This window comes from Dendrobates tinctorius, unplaced genomic scaffold (genome assembly GCF_039654945.1).
Source record: "Dendrobates tinctorius isolate UK_male_01 unplaced genomic scaffold, ASM3965494v1 ptg000272l, whole genome shotgun sequence".
Classification (NCBI taxonomy): Eukaryota; Metazoa; Chordata; class Amphibia; order Anura; family Dendrobatidae; genus Dendrobates; species Dendrobates tinctorius.
Window position 1 is genome coordinate 10,713,142 of NW_027361939.1, and position 16,661 is coordinate 10,729,802.

At 42.5% G+C, this 16,661-nt stretch overlaps 1 protein-coding gene across 2 annotated transcripts in view; it reads left to right on the top strand.

The window, feature by feature from the left end:
• Window positions 1-16,661, top strand: part of NCAPH (non-SMC condensin I complex subunit H) — a 165,928-nt gene that overhangs the window by 141,385 nt on the left and 7,882 nt on the right. For both annotated transcript variants that reach the window (XM_073559536.1, XM_073559535.1), the window contains exons 12-17: window positions 3,442-3,564; window positions 3,642-3,749; window positions 9,344-9,472; window positions 9,556-9,663; window positions 16,218-16,300; window positions 16,378-16,453. In XM_073559536.1, the coding sequence (XP_073415637.1) occupies window positions 3,442-3,564; window positions 3,642-3,749; window positions 9,344-9,472; window positions 9,556-9,663; window positions 16,218-16,300; window positions 16,378-16,453 (627 nt within the window). The remainder of the gene's footprint in view (window positions 1-3,441; window positions 3,565-3,641; window positions 3,750-9,343; window positions 9,473-9,555; window positions 9,664-16,217; window positions 16,301-16,377; window positions 16,454-16,661) is intronic.

Here is a 16,661-nt window from a genome sequence, read left to right on the forward strand (position 1 = left end):
ACCCGCAGCGCCCAGGCGATGAGAGAAGTGGCTCATATCCTCCGCTGGGCGGAAGACACAAGGTCGGTACTTTCTGCGGTACACATTCCGGGTGTAGAAAACTGGGAAGCCGACTTCCTCAGCAGGCAAGGAATGGACTCGGGGGAGTGGTCTCTCCATCCCGAGATTTTTTACCAGATCTGTCAACGCTGGGGAACCCCGGATGTGGACCTAATGGCATCCCATCTCAATACCAAGGTTCCCAATTTCATGGCCAGGACACACGACCCGCGGTCGCTCGGATCGGATACCCTGGTCCAGGACTGGTCCCAGTTCCGACTCCTGTACATTTTTCCACCCCTCCCCCTAATCGCCAGGGTCGTGAGGAAGATCAAGCAAGAGGGAGTTCCGACCATCCTCATCGCGCCAGACTGGCCCGGACGTACTTGGTACGCCGACATCGTCCAACTTACGGCAGACGCCCCCTGGCGTCTACCCGACAGTCACGACCTTCTGTCTCAAGGTCCGTTCTTCCACCAGAATTCAGGGGCTCTTAATTTGACGGCATGGCCCTTGAAACCTGGATTCTAACCCAGGCAGGTTTTTCACCGGCAGTCATTACAACTATGATCAGGGCAAGGAAGCCTGCCTCCGCCAAGCTCTATTATCGTACCTGGAGAGCTTTCTTTTCTTGGTGCGAATCTCATGGACAAGTCCCACACCCTTATTCCCTCCCGAAGGTACTAGGTTTTCTTCAAGCGGGCCTAGATGCCAAGCTATCCTTAAGTTCGCTTAAGAGTCAGGTGTCGGCGCTTTCAGTTTCAAAAGCGCATTGCTATTAAACCGCAAGTAAGGACTTTCATCCAGGGAGTATCCCGATTGGTTCCTCCCTACAAACGTCCGCTGGATACGTGGGACCTCAATCTGGTCCTGACAGCATTGCAAGCTCCACCCTTCGAACCTCTTAGAGGAGTTCCACTCTCCATTCTGTCTCAGAAAGTGGTTTTTCTAGTGGCGATCTCCTCGTTACGCAGAGTGTCGGAATTGCAGGCACTTTCCTGCAGACGGCCTTTCCTAGCCTTTCACCAGGACAAGGTGGTTCTCCGCACGGTACCATCCTTCCTTCCGAAGGTTGTGTCCAACTTTCACCTTAATGAAGAGATTTCACTGCCTTCCCTTTGCCCGGTTCCGGTTCATAGAGTGGAGAAGGCTCTGCATTCGCTTGACCTCGTCAGAGCATTGCGAATTTACGTGTCCAGGACTGCACCTTTCCGGAAATCTGATTCCCTCTTCATTCTTCCGGAAGGTAGTCGCAAGGGGTTGCCGGCTTCCAAGGCTACCCTTGCCAGGTGGATCAGGTCCATCATACATGAGGCCTACCGACTTAACAGTTCCCCTCTTCCGGCCGGTATCACGGCACACTCTACACGGGCAGTAGGGGCCTCCTGGGCCTTCCGGCATCAGGCTTCGGCACAACAAGTGTGCAAGGCGGCCACTTGGACTAGCCTACACACGTTTACGAAACACTACAGTGTTCATACCCAGTCCTCAGCGGATGCGAGCCTGGGTAGACTGGTTCTGCAGACGGCAGTACCCCAAGTCTAGGGGACTGTCAGCACAATATTCGTCCACTGCTTCCCACCCAGGGACTGCTTTGGGACGTCCCATGGTTCTGTGTCCCCCAATTAGGCGACAGAGTAAAGGAGATTTTTGTGTACTCACCGTAAAATCTCTTTCTCTTAGCCTTTAATTGGGGGACACAGCTCCCACCCTGTTGCCCTTACGGGCCGTTGTTTCCTGTTGAGTTCTCATATTGTTCTTTGAGCTCGTACATAGTAGCCTTCTTACAGGCATGGTTATGTTATTTGGTTACGTTCCTCCTTATACTTTGGCACAAAACTGGAGAAGGCTGACGCCGTCCAGGGGTGTATACTGCAGAGGAGGAGCCAAAGTTAATCTTTTTCAGATTATGCATAGTGTCGCCTCCTAGTGGACAGCAGCATAACACCCAAGGTTCTGTGTCCCCCAATTAAAGGCTAAGAGAAAGAGATTTTACGGTGAGTACACAAAAATCTCCTTTTACTGAAGCCCACCGCAAGATCAGTCTGCGCATTCGCCGATACGGCACCATTTTATTGAAGTCCACCACAAGATCAATCTGCGCAAGCGCCACCGATGGCTAGGATGACGCAAGCGCAAAATTTAACTAATAAAGAGGCTGAAGACACCAGCGGCAACAGAGGACCCGTGGCACAGCTGGAGACCTTACCCTTAGTCTCACCCTGATGCACGAAACCAAAACATCTAATGATGATTTTGAAACAACCAGGCTGTGGATTTCTTTACTGAATGTATGTATTAAGTTAGTATAACTGCTCCATTATGGGCATTCCTTTAGTTTAATATGCACCACTGTGATGGTAGGTTGTCTTTAAAGCTGAAAAACATACACAAGGAATAGTCGGTCAGGGGACATCTAGATACAATATTATATTTGTTTATTATGCTTTTCTTATATAGCGCCATCGTATTCCGCAGCTCTTTACAGACATTATCATCGTTGTCCCCATCGGGGCTCACAATCTAAATTCCCTATCGGTATGTCTTTTGGAGTGTAGGCGGAAGCAGTAGTACCTAGAGGAAACCTACGCAAACACGGGGAGAACATGCAAGGTCTTTTCAGATGTTGTCCTTGGTGGTATTTGAACCCAGGACTCTGGTGCTACTAAGCAACCAGTACTAACCACTGAGCCGATGTTTGTTTGTACTGTTCAGGTTCCTGAACCAAAGGCGCGCTGCTATACTGCATGGAGATGCAGTGCTAGACATCACCTGGTTAAATTAAAGGGGACTGCGATACTGAAGGAAAGGTCATTTATAACAGATTAGTGGGGGTCCAACATCTGGAACCCCCACTCATCAGCTATTACCAGCTCTGACAGTGACTGGATGTATACAGTGTATAGAGCCTGGACAACTGTGCAGTGGTGGACCCCAGGTACTGAAATGATTAGCGGCTGAGTTGCAGTACCAGAGAGTGGCCACTAGGCAGTGTATGGAGCTGTTCTGCGCCGCCTCCATACTCAGGTTACTGCTGGAGATGGTGACATTTTCATTAGTGCGGGCCAGTTTTTGGACACCCACCACTTATTTTTTTTTTTATTTTTAATTCTATATGTTTGTGAGAAACATGTACAAAAAGTTTCAAGCAAACTCATCGCTTACAGTAATGACAAAGCAAAAAAACGGAAGAGCTGAATTTTTGAATTTCCTGAGTGTTTGACCCCCAGCACTCTGATATTGATAACCTAAGGATAATCATTAGTATAACACTCTGGGGAAACGCTGTACATAATAGTATGAAAGAGAAAAATCACTTTGAAATTTGCCTCCTTCCAGCCACATGTTCTAGCTAATGAGAGCGGAGGGTATGCCTGGTAATCGCCTTCATTTCCTATATAGGCAGCTACGACGCTGGCAAAGTCTACACTGGAGAACCAGAATAAGAAGTCCACCACCCTGCCAGCTGACTTCCACTATGATCCAGACAACATTGCAAAGTTGAATCTCAGACCTACAGATAGGGTAAGGCTTCAGCCTCACTGCCTTTTTACTTTGGAATCATTGGACGCAAGTCTCATATCCCCCTTTCCTTCCCACAGATCAAAAAGGTGGCTCCCAGGAATCCTACTTCTGACCAAGACGATGGTATCAAAGAATATGATTATAACAATCCCAATGACACCTCCAACTTCTGCCCAGCAATGCAGGTAAGCACATTTGTTTAGCCTTTTGTGTCAACGGCTAATTTTTGTTTTTACCTAAAGCCATAAAGTTTTTGGGCTTGCTTTTTGGCAGTAATTTTAAATGACTCCATTCATATTACATAATGTACTGTAAAAGGGGAAAAAAAATCCAAACTGGTGAAAAAAAAAATACAATTCAGCCATTGACTCCTTCGCCCTTAGGACCCTGGAGAATTGGTCAACTTTCTCATATTCTTCACTCTCACTCCTATCTAGAGCATTTTATTAAAACAATAAAACAATTTTTGAAGTGGAATGTTCAAGCACTCGCCCTTTAAGACATATTTTGTCATTCTTATACTCCCTTCTGATTGATCTGCTGGACCAGTCCAGAACACGATTTCGGCCTCAATGGGCAAGGTTTCTGGGTCACACTTTGACGAGGGACCAGTGGCGACGGGTCTTCGCTGTGACGCCCAACTCTGCCATCAGCTTTCGATTTCAGGAGGCCGCCTATAAACTACTCACTCGGTGTTATCTGATCCCAACCCACCTACACTATATTTCCAGATGCTAACTGCATATGTTGGGGTTTCGGGAAAGATGACATACTTTCTGGTCTTGCAAAACTTCTTTCTCTTTTCTGGTGAAAAGTACAACCAGTGATTCGTAAATTCACTGATCTTATATCAGACCTTGATCCAGATCTCGGCCTTCTCCATCACAGTGCTATCCCTTTAAAAGCTTATAAAAACTCAATTCTGAGACATTTGATTACGCCTGCTAGAGCATGCGTACCTTTGTTATGGAAAAGTGACTCCACTCCGACAATCTCACTCTGGTTTTCCAAAATAAATGAGATTATGCTAATGTAGGAGCTCACCTCCGCGATCAATAACTCCCATGACAAATTCTACAAAACATGGTTGTTTTGGATGGAGTTTAAATTATCTACTGATTATCTCGTCCTTCTAGGGGAAAACTAAGGGTCCCGTTACACACAGCGACGCTCCAGCGATCCCGACAACGATACGACCTGGTAAGGATCGCTGATACGTCGCTAGTAAGCTGTCAAACAGGCAGATCTTTGGGACTTTTTCACACAGCAGCTATTCTGACTACGCAGACCTCGATAGGTGTGCTTCAGCGTTGCCTTTTCCATGCCCCTCTGCTCCGATTGGTGGCCACTAGAGTTGAGCGAAACGGGTCGGTCAAATTCAAAAGTCACCGACTTTCACCATAGCGTGAGTTCAGCCTTGCGGTCGCCGACTGGAGCGCCAAAGTCGGATTTCCCAGAATAATAATAATAATAATAATAATAATCTTTATTTTTATATAGCGCTAACATATTCCGCAGCGCTTTACAGTTTGCACACATTTCATCACTGTCCCCGATGGGGCTCACAATCTAAATTCCATATCAGTATGTCTTTGGAGTGTGGGAGGAAACCGGAGTGCCCGGAGGAAACCCACGCAAACACGGGGAGAACATACAAACTCCTTGCAGATGTTGTCCTTGGTGGGATTCGAACCCAGGACCACTGAGCCACCGTGCTGCCCTGCCAAGAATGCTTGCACGTGACACTTTTCAGCCACTGAGCAAGGACGTACACTGTGGGCAACTAGATGACATGTGCAGCGTCGAGAGAGTGTTTTCGCGCACTTTAAAAAAGCGGTCCGGCATGTAGGTGTATTTCCTGTCCTCCATTCCCTGCCGACTTTGCTTCCCCATTGACTTGCTTTGGGTTTCTTCTTTCAGTCGGACCTTCGACTTTTCCCGATAGTCAGCCGATTTCGTTCGACTTTACCTTTGAGAAAGTCGGGTTTCATGAAACCCAACTCGACCCTAAAAAAGGCAAAGTTGCTCAGCTCTAATGGCCACTACTGTGCTATCACTACGCGGTTTACTTCAGCGTCCCTGTCTGAGTCGCTATTGCGCTATTTATTCGTGGATCCACAGTCACTTACACGGGGACACGCGATTATTATAACTGTACATGTTAAATGTTATGATTGCATACAGGGCTGTGGAGTCGGTAAGCCAAACCTGCGACTCCGACTCCTCAATTTCCCTTACACCGACTCCACGACTCCGACTCCCACATATATTGCTTTTATTTAAGTGAAAAATTTATTGTAGTACAATGTGAACATCAGACATTTGATCATTTTTATGATGCAATAATCTAGATATTTAGATAGAACAGAATATATATTTATTGGAATACAACTTTAGAACCCAAACAGTAATAAAATGTAAGTATGTAATACACTATGTAATATAGATTAAATATACTGTGTGTGTATATGTGTGTGTGTATGTGTGTGTGTATATATATATATATATATATATATATATATATATATACACTATGTAATAAACTATGCAAGTGGCAAAAAACAGCTTTCAACAAAAACATACTAAATAACATTTGTGCAGTCTATGAATTTGTTCTAAGAAATAGAATTGCCTCCATCAGATCCTCCTTTATAGATGACCTCGAATCTGATCTAATAATTTTAAGGCCAGAGAACAACCTCTCTACACTAATTTGGGTTGGAGGTAAAGCCGTAACCACATGGGAACATCTCTAACAATTTCCGGGTATAAAGGAATTGCCTCATGCACGGTCAGTTTTGATGAACGGTTGAATTTTTCTATTTCTTTGAGAGCAAGTGAAACATTTTGCTGAAATATGGTTAATCTGCTTGCTATAGGAGACGGAGTGAAATCTTTTTCCTTGCAGCAACGCTTTGCCTGCTCCATGTCATCCAAATACTTGTCAAAGTCAAACGCCTCATCTGATGAGGATGAAGATATGGCAGCAGTAGCACTGTCAGGACCCAAGTCCTCTTGCTCCTGCCTGGCAGTCCTCCTGTAGGCCACTCATCCTAACTGCTACCTCAGTCAGAGCTTCTTTTCCTTTAGTAAGCTGTTGATCATCCAGCAATATATGATGACTTGGGTCCACATAAACAGCTGCCAGAAAAATTTTATTTTCCAATAGCTGTGTCTCTCTCCGTTTCATTGATGCAGAAATGCCATCTGCGATTAAACCTCCTCTTTGGGACAGGCAAAATGGCAAGATCTTCCACTCCCTTATGAAAATGCCAGGAGTTACCTCAGCTTGTAATTTTTTAGTCACGGTAAATGGGTGATTAAGCAATTCTTTCAATTCAGCCACCTGTATCCATTGACCTTCATTTAGGGTTACCTGAGGGTTCGCCATATCTATAAGAAACTGTTTTAGTTCAAGCAATCGCTCAATCATTAAATAAGTGCTGCCCCACCGAGTGGTGTGATCGACAATTGCCCCTTTCCCAGCACGTCTCTTCAAGATGGAATCAATTTTAGGGGTTCTGGCGGCAATAACCAATTTCCTCACTTTTCCAATCAGATTTCCAGCATGTCCCTCTTGCAGACTGTCTCTTATTGCCAGCTGCAGCGTGTGCACAACACAGTGCATGTGATGAATAGGAAAGTGTTTTGAACCATCTTCAACAAGATCATCTATTTCTACAGTATAATTTTTCTGTTCTTCTGTAGTAATATCTGTTTGTTCCTCAGTTACATGAGCAGCACTGTGGCCTTCCATCTCAAACATACTGAATCCTAAATTTTCTTCTAGCTGTTGTTCATTACTCTCATTCACCAGTGTAATTGTACTTATCATGTTTGACGCATTGTCCGTTACAATAGCAAGAACCTGTTCTTGTGTGAATGTGGCCTTGGATCAGGAATAGAACAGCCATTTATAGGACATTTCATAACTTTCCCAAATTCCTATGAAAATATATTCAGGACATCCTGCATTGAACAACTGTGCCCAATTTATTATATATTTTAGGAGTCGGTCCATTTTATACCGACTCCACCAAAATGAGCTCCGACTCCACAGCCCTGATTGCATATAATTGATAGCTGACCTATAAAAGGAAATGCTACAAAGATCCTAATTTGAGAGCACCAATCGGAGCTCATGGGGCGTTGAAAAGACAAAGCAAAATCACGCCTGCGTCCCTGAGTTCTGAGTCGCCAACGAGGTCGCTCGTCGTTCTTATGGCATCAAACACAGCGATGCATGCTGCCCAGCGGGATACCAACAATCAAAAAATGGGCTAGGACATTCGAGCACGATCAGCGATATCGCAGCGGGGGGCTGGTCGCCGCTATGTGTCACACGTAGCAAGATCGCTGGCGAGGTCACTGTTGCGTCACAAAGCCTGTGACGTTTCAGCGATCTCGCTATGTGTGAGGTACCCTTAAGGCTGTGTTCACACACAGGGTTTTTTTAGCGGTTTTTACCGCGGTTTTCACTATAAAACCGCTAAAAATAAGGTGCACAGTCATTTCTATGCATTTTGCACTTTTTGTGCACATTGATGCGTTTTTTTACCGCGAAAAAACCGCATCGCGGTAAAAACCGCAGCATGCACATTAATTTTGCGGTTTTTTCCGCGGTTTAGGCTTCTCCCATGCTTTTAGAAACCGCTGCGGTAAAAAACGCATCAAAACCGCGCAAAAACCGCCGCGGAAAAATAGGTGCGGTTTCGGGGAAGGGATTCAGGTTTTTGTGCAGAAATTTTCTGCAACGTGTGCACATACCCTAAGTCTACACTTTAGGAGCCTCTCTGCTGTTCCCCTCACCCTCTTTTCCCTTCCCCCATTCCCCTTTGTCTTTGTGTGTCTGGGTTTATGGTTTTAGCTTCGTGTCTTTTTCTTGTCCACCCTTGTTAATTTACAGAACTATGTATTAACTCAACGTTTAAGTTTGAGGCACTATGCAGGTAATATTCTATAACGCACTGTACCAATGTATAACCCATGACTCTTACTTAGATTGTGTTTACTTTACTTTAATTTTGCTTTAAATGTTATGAAGATATTGTTTATTTCCGGCACAATTAGTTCCTGGTATCTGCATTTGTATTTCTTTTTGAAATTTAATAAAGAAAAAAAAGAAAAAGAAAAAAAGTGGTGAAAAAAATGTAAAAGTTTGAACCATATTCCAAGACCTATATATTTTTTTTTTTTTTACTTTTCTGTCACTAGAGCTGTGTGAAGGCTACTTTTCTGGTGCCCGGAGCGGACTGTATAATTGCTACCAATTTGAGTTATATATAGTGTTTTGATAGGTTGTTTTTTTTTTTTTGTATTGTTTTTTTTTTAGGGGAATAAAAATCCTTATAGAAGGGGTGGGGGGTGGGGGTAAGTTGAATTCCTTAGGCATATATTCAAGATGGAAGTGATGGAGTCTTCAGTAGCTTGCATGGTAACATTCAGAAGTATTTAAGAAGGTTATCCCACAAAATACTTTGATTTAATATCCACATTATAGGTGATAAATATATTTTGTGGGCTATTCCATAATTTAGAGGGGACCATACAACGTGATTTGGGGCTGCCTTGTGATCCCACTGTATCACCTTGATTCTTTGTGCTAAACACTTACCTCCGACTGCGCTCATCGTCTTATTGAAATAACCCTGCGTCTGAGTTTTCGGAATCCAACTATCTGATGACCAGTTTTAAACTTTACCGGCAGGTCATCGCAAAATCATTGTAGTCGTCGATAAACCTCCTCACAGAGTAACATTTGTGCCGCCCTATACTGTAGGTCGATGATGACTTTGATGACGACGGGACATTCATGGGACCCAGTGATGAGTTTACGGTGTGCAATAGGACAGAAGTGAACAGGTTAAGTCTTGATGGTGAACACCACCTTATTGCGGAGCCTCAGAAGGTGAGTGGCAAACTTCGACAGAAAGTAAGAGTTGGCAGAAACTATTTTATGAGTGTGTTGTCATTTTGTACATTTTCTTGCAGGTAAATAGGATAGAAATAAATTATGCAAAAACCGCAAAAAAGATGGACATGAAACACCTGAAAACAAGTATGTGGGGGCTACTAACCAGCGACCCACAAAATGATGAGGTGAGTAGGCCTAGCATGGGTGTTGAAGAGGAATTGTTAAAGTGAACCTGTCAGCAGGTTTGTGCTCAGTAACCTACAGACACGGTCATGTTGGTGCTGTTACACTGATTACAATGATACTTGGTTGATGAAATCCGTGTTGTTGTTGTGGTTTAATCTTTCAGTTTTGAGTTAATGATATTCTCGCGCCCCGGGGCGGCCTGTGGGGGGGTCAGTCATGTGGTGCTCTCATTAGATATTCATGGCTTCTGACAGGTCACTGATCCCTCAGTGACCTGCCCCATATTTGACATACTGAATATAATGTTGTAAAAGGAAAAAAAATCACATTTGGCAGGCAGCACCTGCACTGTAGCATGATCACATCTATAATGTGCAATCAATTATTTTATTTGGTGATCTAAATTTATTCAGAAGAAAAAAAAAATTCTCTCTCAGAATGGCGTCGCCTGTGCAGTAGCATCTATTGGCAATCCGATAGTTGCAACTGTGCAAGAGACATCTTGGTGAAGACAATTTTTTTTTTTTCATGTAACAAAATGGCGCCAGCGGCTCCTGCACAGTAGCTTTTATTGGGTTGCCGATTGATGCTACTACGTAGGCGCGGCCGGTGCCATTTTGAGAATTTTTTTTCCTGAATAAATTTAGATCACCAACTAAAATAATTAAATGGACATTATAGATGTGATCATGCTACAGCCCAGGCGCCTGCCTGCTGAATGTGAATTTTTTTTTTTTTTTTCAAAACCTATTATATTCAGTATGTAAAATAGGGGGCAGGTCAGTGAGGGATCAGTGATCTGTCATAAGCCATACAGATGAATATGTAAGCAGAGCACCACAAAGCCCCGACCCAGAGCACGAGAATGTCATTAACAGAAAACTATAAATAAAGATTACACAACAACCACAAGATGGATTTCATCAACCAAGGTATCATTTTAGTAAGTATAACGGCGCCAACCTGACACTGTCTATAGGTTACTCTGCACATTCCTGCTGACAGGTTCCCTTTAAAGGGTTGAACATTGGTTTACAAGCTAGTCAGCTAAAGGTGGCGCTAGAGAGGGAGTTTTCTTTCCTTTCCAGGAGGGTTATCCAATTTTCGAAAAGTACTTACAAGATGCTACAATTTTATAACTGTTATATTTATTTCTTTTTTTAAACGTGAGTGTGCAAGTGTTTGTAGGCAAAAATACTTCAATTGCCTGTGCTTTAGTATGTTTATATGCTTTTAGCAATTCATAGCAAAGCAGGGGAGCAATTGAAGAATTTTAAATACTGTACAACTTATAAGTGAGCTGATAAACCCGTCGTCTGACTCCCGAATAAATGGTTCATTGAATTGGGTAAATATGTACACACTACTGAATCATTAGAGCAGGGGTCCTCAAACTTTTTAAACATGGGGCCAGTTCACGGTCCCTCGGACCATTGGAGGGAAGGAATATAGTTTGAAAAAACGGTGAACAAATTCCTATGCACACTGCACATCTTATTTTGAAGTAAAAAAACAAAACAGGAGCAAATACAATATTTAAAATAAAGAACAAGTAAAGTTAAATCAACAAGCTTACCGGTATTTCAATGGGAACTATCAGCCTGCGTTTGGCTAATGAGATGGTCAATGTTCAGTTCCAATTTTTCTCTTTCTTGATATGATTGTTTTCTAGGAATTCCAAATTGCCATTAGTAAAATGCCAATATATATATAGCGCTACAAAAACAATATACCATCAGTAAAATTGCCCACACAGAGACCTACAGACTGCTCTGCCCATTAATGCCGTCTGAGCTGTGCCCATCAATGCACTCTTGCCAGTCCATATCATTTCACCCTCACCAGTGCCCATATTGATGGAACTCCACTTTAACCTCAGGCTCAGACTGGTGTGGTGTGAGAGTCCCCAATAGGCAGGTAAATGTCCCAGTAGGCAGCAAATGTCCCTAATAGACAAGTAAATGTCCCCAGAAGGCAGCATGGGTCTTCAATAGGCAGTATAGGACCCCAATAGACAGCATAGGTCCCCAATAGGCAGGTAAATGTCCCCAATAGGCAGCACAGGTCCCCAATAGGCAGGTAAATGTCCCCAATAGGCAGCACAGGTCCCTAATAGACAGGTAAATGTCCCAATAGGCAGCACAGGTCCCCAATAGACAGGTAAATGTCCCCAATAGACAGGTAAATGTCCCCAATAGGCAGCACAGGTCCCCAATAGGCAGGTAAATGTCCCCAATAGGCAGCACAGGTCCCTAATAGACAGGTAAATGTCCCAATAGGCAGCACAGGTCCCCAATAGGCAGGTAAATGTCCCCAATAGGCAGCACAGGTCCCTATTAGACAGGTAAATGTCCCAATAGGCAGCACAGGTCCCCAATAGACAGGTAAATGTCCCCAATAGGCAGCATAGGTCCCCAATAGACAGCATAGTTCCCCAATAGGCAGGTAAATGTCCCAATAGGCAGCATAGGTCCCCAATAGACAGGTAAATGTCCCCAATAGGCAGCATAGGTCCCCAATAGACAGGTAAATGTCCCCAATAGGCAGCACAGGTCCCCAATAGGCAGGTAAATATCCCCAGTACTCACCTATGTCCCCCGCTGCTCTGAAGAGGCGCCCACTCATCTCAGTCTTCTTCCAGCACAGGTGGCATGATGTCATCAGGCCACGCAGTGCTCGCTGCATAGGGATGGCTGCGCAACGCCTTTCCTCGCCGCCTCGTTCCGCCCGCGATTACAGGGCCTGCCGGCATTGAACTGCAGTGAAGTTCAGTGTCGGCCGAATAAAAGTCCTCGGCGAGCCGCATGTGGCCCGAGGGCTGTAGTTTGAGGACCCCTGCATTAAAGTGAAAGAAATAAAACAGAAAACTGATGTGATGTTAACTACTTTTGGACCGCTCTGTAACGTCAATGCAGAGTAAGGTGTTTACACTCGTTTGTGCAGGAACGGAGAGACAGCTGTCATACACAGCCTGACTCCCCATGGAGAAGGCAGAGATGGTTTATTACCGTTTCTGCCTTCCAGATCACTGTATACACAGAGCTAAACAAGCGCTTAGCCATCTCCCTTATTTATAGAAATTGTATAGAGTAGTAGGTTGTTGATTTGGTCCAATTGTGGGCATTTTCTGATTGAAAAACAGGTGCTAAATGGTTGGACTTTACAGCCAATCACAGACTGACAATGATGGCGTTAATGCAAATTGATTAAACAGAAGTTACGATTGCAAGTTATGAAACTTGCTTCTTTTCATTTTTTCCTGCCTCCTAGCCTCACCATCCAGTGTGAAAACCAGCTCAAATCCATATTGACCAAACCAAGTCTGATGTTACAGCTCCAATTATAGTTTAGGGGAAAGTGCGTAGGAAGGAGTGTGGATAAATTGCACAGTGAATGACAGGCAAGCAGACACAGGCAAATATAGCTGCAGCTTATAGCATCTGTTTTAGCCTACTACAGAGCTGGATTCACAGCCACTCAGCTCAGTACTATACTGTATAATTTGTTATATGCTCTTGCTGCTACTGTCTCAAGTGCCACACAGAGAAAGAGGAGCAGGAATCCCTCATGTCTGTGGTTGTGTATGGGAGACATCAGAGCAAATTGTCTCTACTCACCTATCGGAAAACTGGTAAAAATGCAGAATACAAGTCATATAAAGGCCAGAAATGTGTTATTTTTGTTGTACACACACAACAGCTTGTGATGAAAAGATACCTGAAACTACAGATATGCGTTAACCTCCACCTTTGACGTACATGTATGTGAAAAGTCGTGTCCGTGCCTTTGCTGTGGGTTCACACGCTGAGCCCAAATCTTTCCCCTGCAGTTGCTGGCTGATTTAATCAGCCACCAAATGCCTTAAATCCCGCTGTCAGCCAGTTAAATCCTGCTGTCAAGGATCTATTGAATATAGTAAAAAAAAAAGTTAAGAATATTGAAAAAAATGTTTAAAAAAAGTTCAAATCACCCCCCTTTTGCCCCATTAAAAATAAAACGATAAAAAAAAAATATACACATACTTGGTATCCCTATGTTCAGATATTATCAAAATGGAAATGCTATGGGTCTTAAAAAGTGGAGCCAAAAACACACACACACACACACACACACACACACACACACACACACACACACACACACACAGTTAGATCCATATATATTTGGACAGAGACAACAGTTTTCTAATTTTGGTTCTAGACATTACCAAAATGAATTTTAATCAAAACAATTCAGATGCAGTTGAAGTTCAGACTTTCAGCTTTCATTTGAGGGTATCCACATTAAAACTGGATGAAGGGTTTAGGAGTTTCAGCTCCTTAACATGTGCCACCCTGTTTTTAAAGGGACCAAAAGGAATTGGACAGATTAAATAATTGTAAATAAAATGTTCATTTCTAGTACTTGGTTGAAAACCCTTTGTTGGCAATGACTGCCTGAAGTCTTGAACACATGGACATCACCAGACGCTGTGTTTCCTCCTTTTTGATGCTGTGCCAGGCCTTCACTGCGGTGGTTTTCAGTTGCTGTTTGTTTGTGGGCCTTTCTGTCTGAAGTTTAGTCTTTAACAAGTGAAATGCATGCTCAATTGGGTAGAGATCAGGTGACTTGCTTGGCCATTCAAGAATATTCCACTTCTTTGCTTTAACCCCTTAACGACTGCCGATACGCCTTTTAATGGCGGTAGTTAAGGGTACTTAAACCACAGCGCCGTTAATTCACGGCGCTGTGGAGAAAGTACATAGCGCCCCCCAGTGTCGGATTTTCTCCGGGGTCTCGGCTGCCAGGGGTAGCCGAGACCCCAGAGAACATGAATCGGTCGGTTTTTACCGACCCCGCTTTTGCGATCGCCGTTATTAACCCTATAACGGCGACCGCAAAAAAAATAATAAAAAGCCGCGATTATGCATTAAATTTCTCTTTCATCTGATGTGATCGCACATCAGAGGAGAGAGAAATAGGGTCCCCGATCCCCCCCGGTACCTCTCCGTGGGCCTCCGTCCCCTCCCGGTGGTCCCGCGTCCCGCCAGTGTCCTCCGATGGGCGCCGCCATCTTGAAAATGGCGGGCGCATGCGCAGTGTGCCCGCCGGGAATCTGCCGCCTCCGGCTGGCAGATTCCATTCATTATTTTGATCACTATGATAAACTATCATAGTGATCAAAATAAAAAAATAGTACATAACCCCCCTGTTTATCACACCATTATATAGGCAAAAATAATGAAATAAAGAAAAAAGGAAGCAGGAATAGCTTATTTCAAATTGAATCAGTATAGCTGGCATATTAAGCAGGACACATGATTAACCTGTAGTTCTCTGCACTAGGCATTGGATATATTCACATTAAGGAGAAATTTTCTTTGCCGCACACAGTTAGGTTGTTCCTTTGTTACAACAATTAGATACATATTTATACAATCAAGTAAGCTTATGCATTTTTGTTTATAAGTATTTGTAATAAATCATAGAAACATTGAGAACAAAAGTCGCTACTATCTGAGCATTTATGCATTGTGATTACTCCATTAAGGATTAGTTAGCCTTGTCTTTGATTATCATGGTATGCACATAGTATAGGGAGCTAAACCCAATTGTTATTTACCTTCAGCAGTTTGTATTTTACACTATTTAATCAAAGATGTGTTTCTTCTGCTTTTAGAACTATCGGGCCTTTTCCTAAAAATATTTAGACAGAAGTTTATATAAATATAGCTTATGAATTTATGCTTAAGAAATAAACACTATTTGGAGATAATTTGTATGTAAAAAAATTAAAAAAGAAAAGGAAAAAACATTCTGTGATTATGTTGCATAAAGCTCAATTCTGTGAGCATCTATCATTACATTTGTACTCAATTTTTTTAGAAATTTCCTTGTAAAAAGAATTTTATGAAATTTATTAATAAATGATTGGTTTTATTGATTCATCTATTTTTGCCTATTTGCCTTTGTTATGTCTGCACAAATTTGTGGCAGAAATTGAGATATAATATGCTGAATTGAGGTGGCTATTAGTTTTGGACTATTTTGTTATATATATATATATATATATATATATATATATATATATATATATATATATATATATATATATATATATATATATATATATGGGTTTTTTTTTGTTTATTTTTACAAATTTCAGAATATTTTTTCATCACCTAAATAAATTACAAAAAAAAAAAAACTAAACATGTTTGGTATTGACTTATTCATACTGACCTGGGGTAGGAATCATATTGCCAGCTCAATTTTACCATATAGGGAAGATGGTAAATAAAAAAAGTAAAAAAACAATTGTAGATTTGCACTTTTTGGGCAATTTCACCGCACTTGGATTTTTTTCCTGTTTTTCCAGTACATTATACAGTAAAATGAATGGAGTCTTTCAAAAAACAAGCCCTCATACGGCTATATGGCCAGAAAAATAAATAAGCTGTGACTCTTGGAAGAAGGGGAGGAAAAAACAAACGCGAAAAATCGCCAGGTAGTAAAGGGGTTTAAAATGTTTGTACCATTGTTTAGTAGACTGTTTATTTTTCTCCAATTTTAGCCTACACCTAAGAATGAAGCAGACACCGCAGTTGTGAAGGATGAGAAGATTTTCAGCAATATCACAAGTGATCTCCAGAAGAGGTAAGGAAAAAGACAAACATTGTCTTAGTTCTTCCATTGTGTTACCCCTGACAATATTTTTCTCTTGTGATCTATAGGTTACCCACCACTATGGCACAGAACCTCTCTATTCCCTTGGCCTTTGCTTGCCTTTTGCATCTTGCTAATGAAAAGGTGAGTAGGCAGAAGACGAGTGAGCTCATAAAACCAGAAGTTTAATAATATTAATAATAATGCTACACAATTTAATTACCTATAAAGAAGTGAGAATTGACCAAAGAGCCAGGTAGCCAAGAATCACTCTTGACACTAGTTTTCCATCCCTGAAAAAGAGTCCGGTGTTTATAATTTATGGGATTTTTCAGTTTAAGAAAATAAAAAT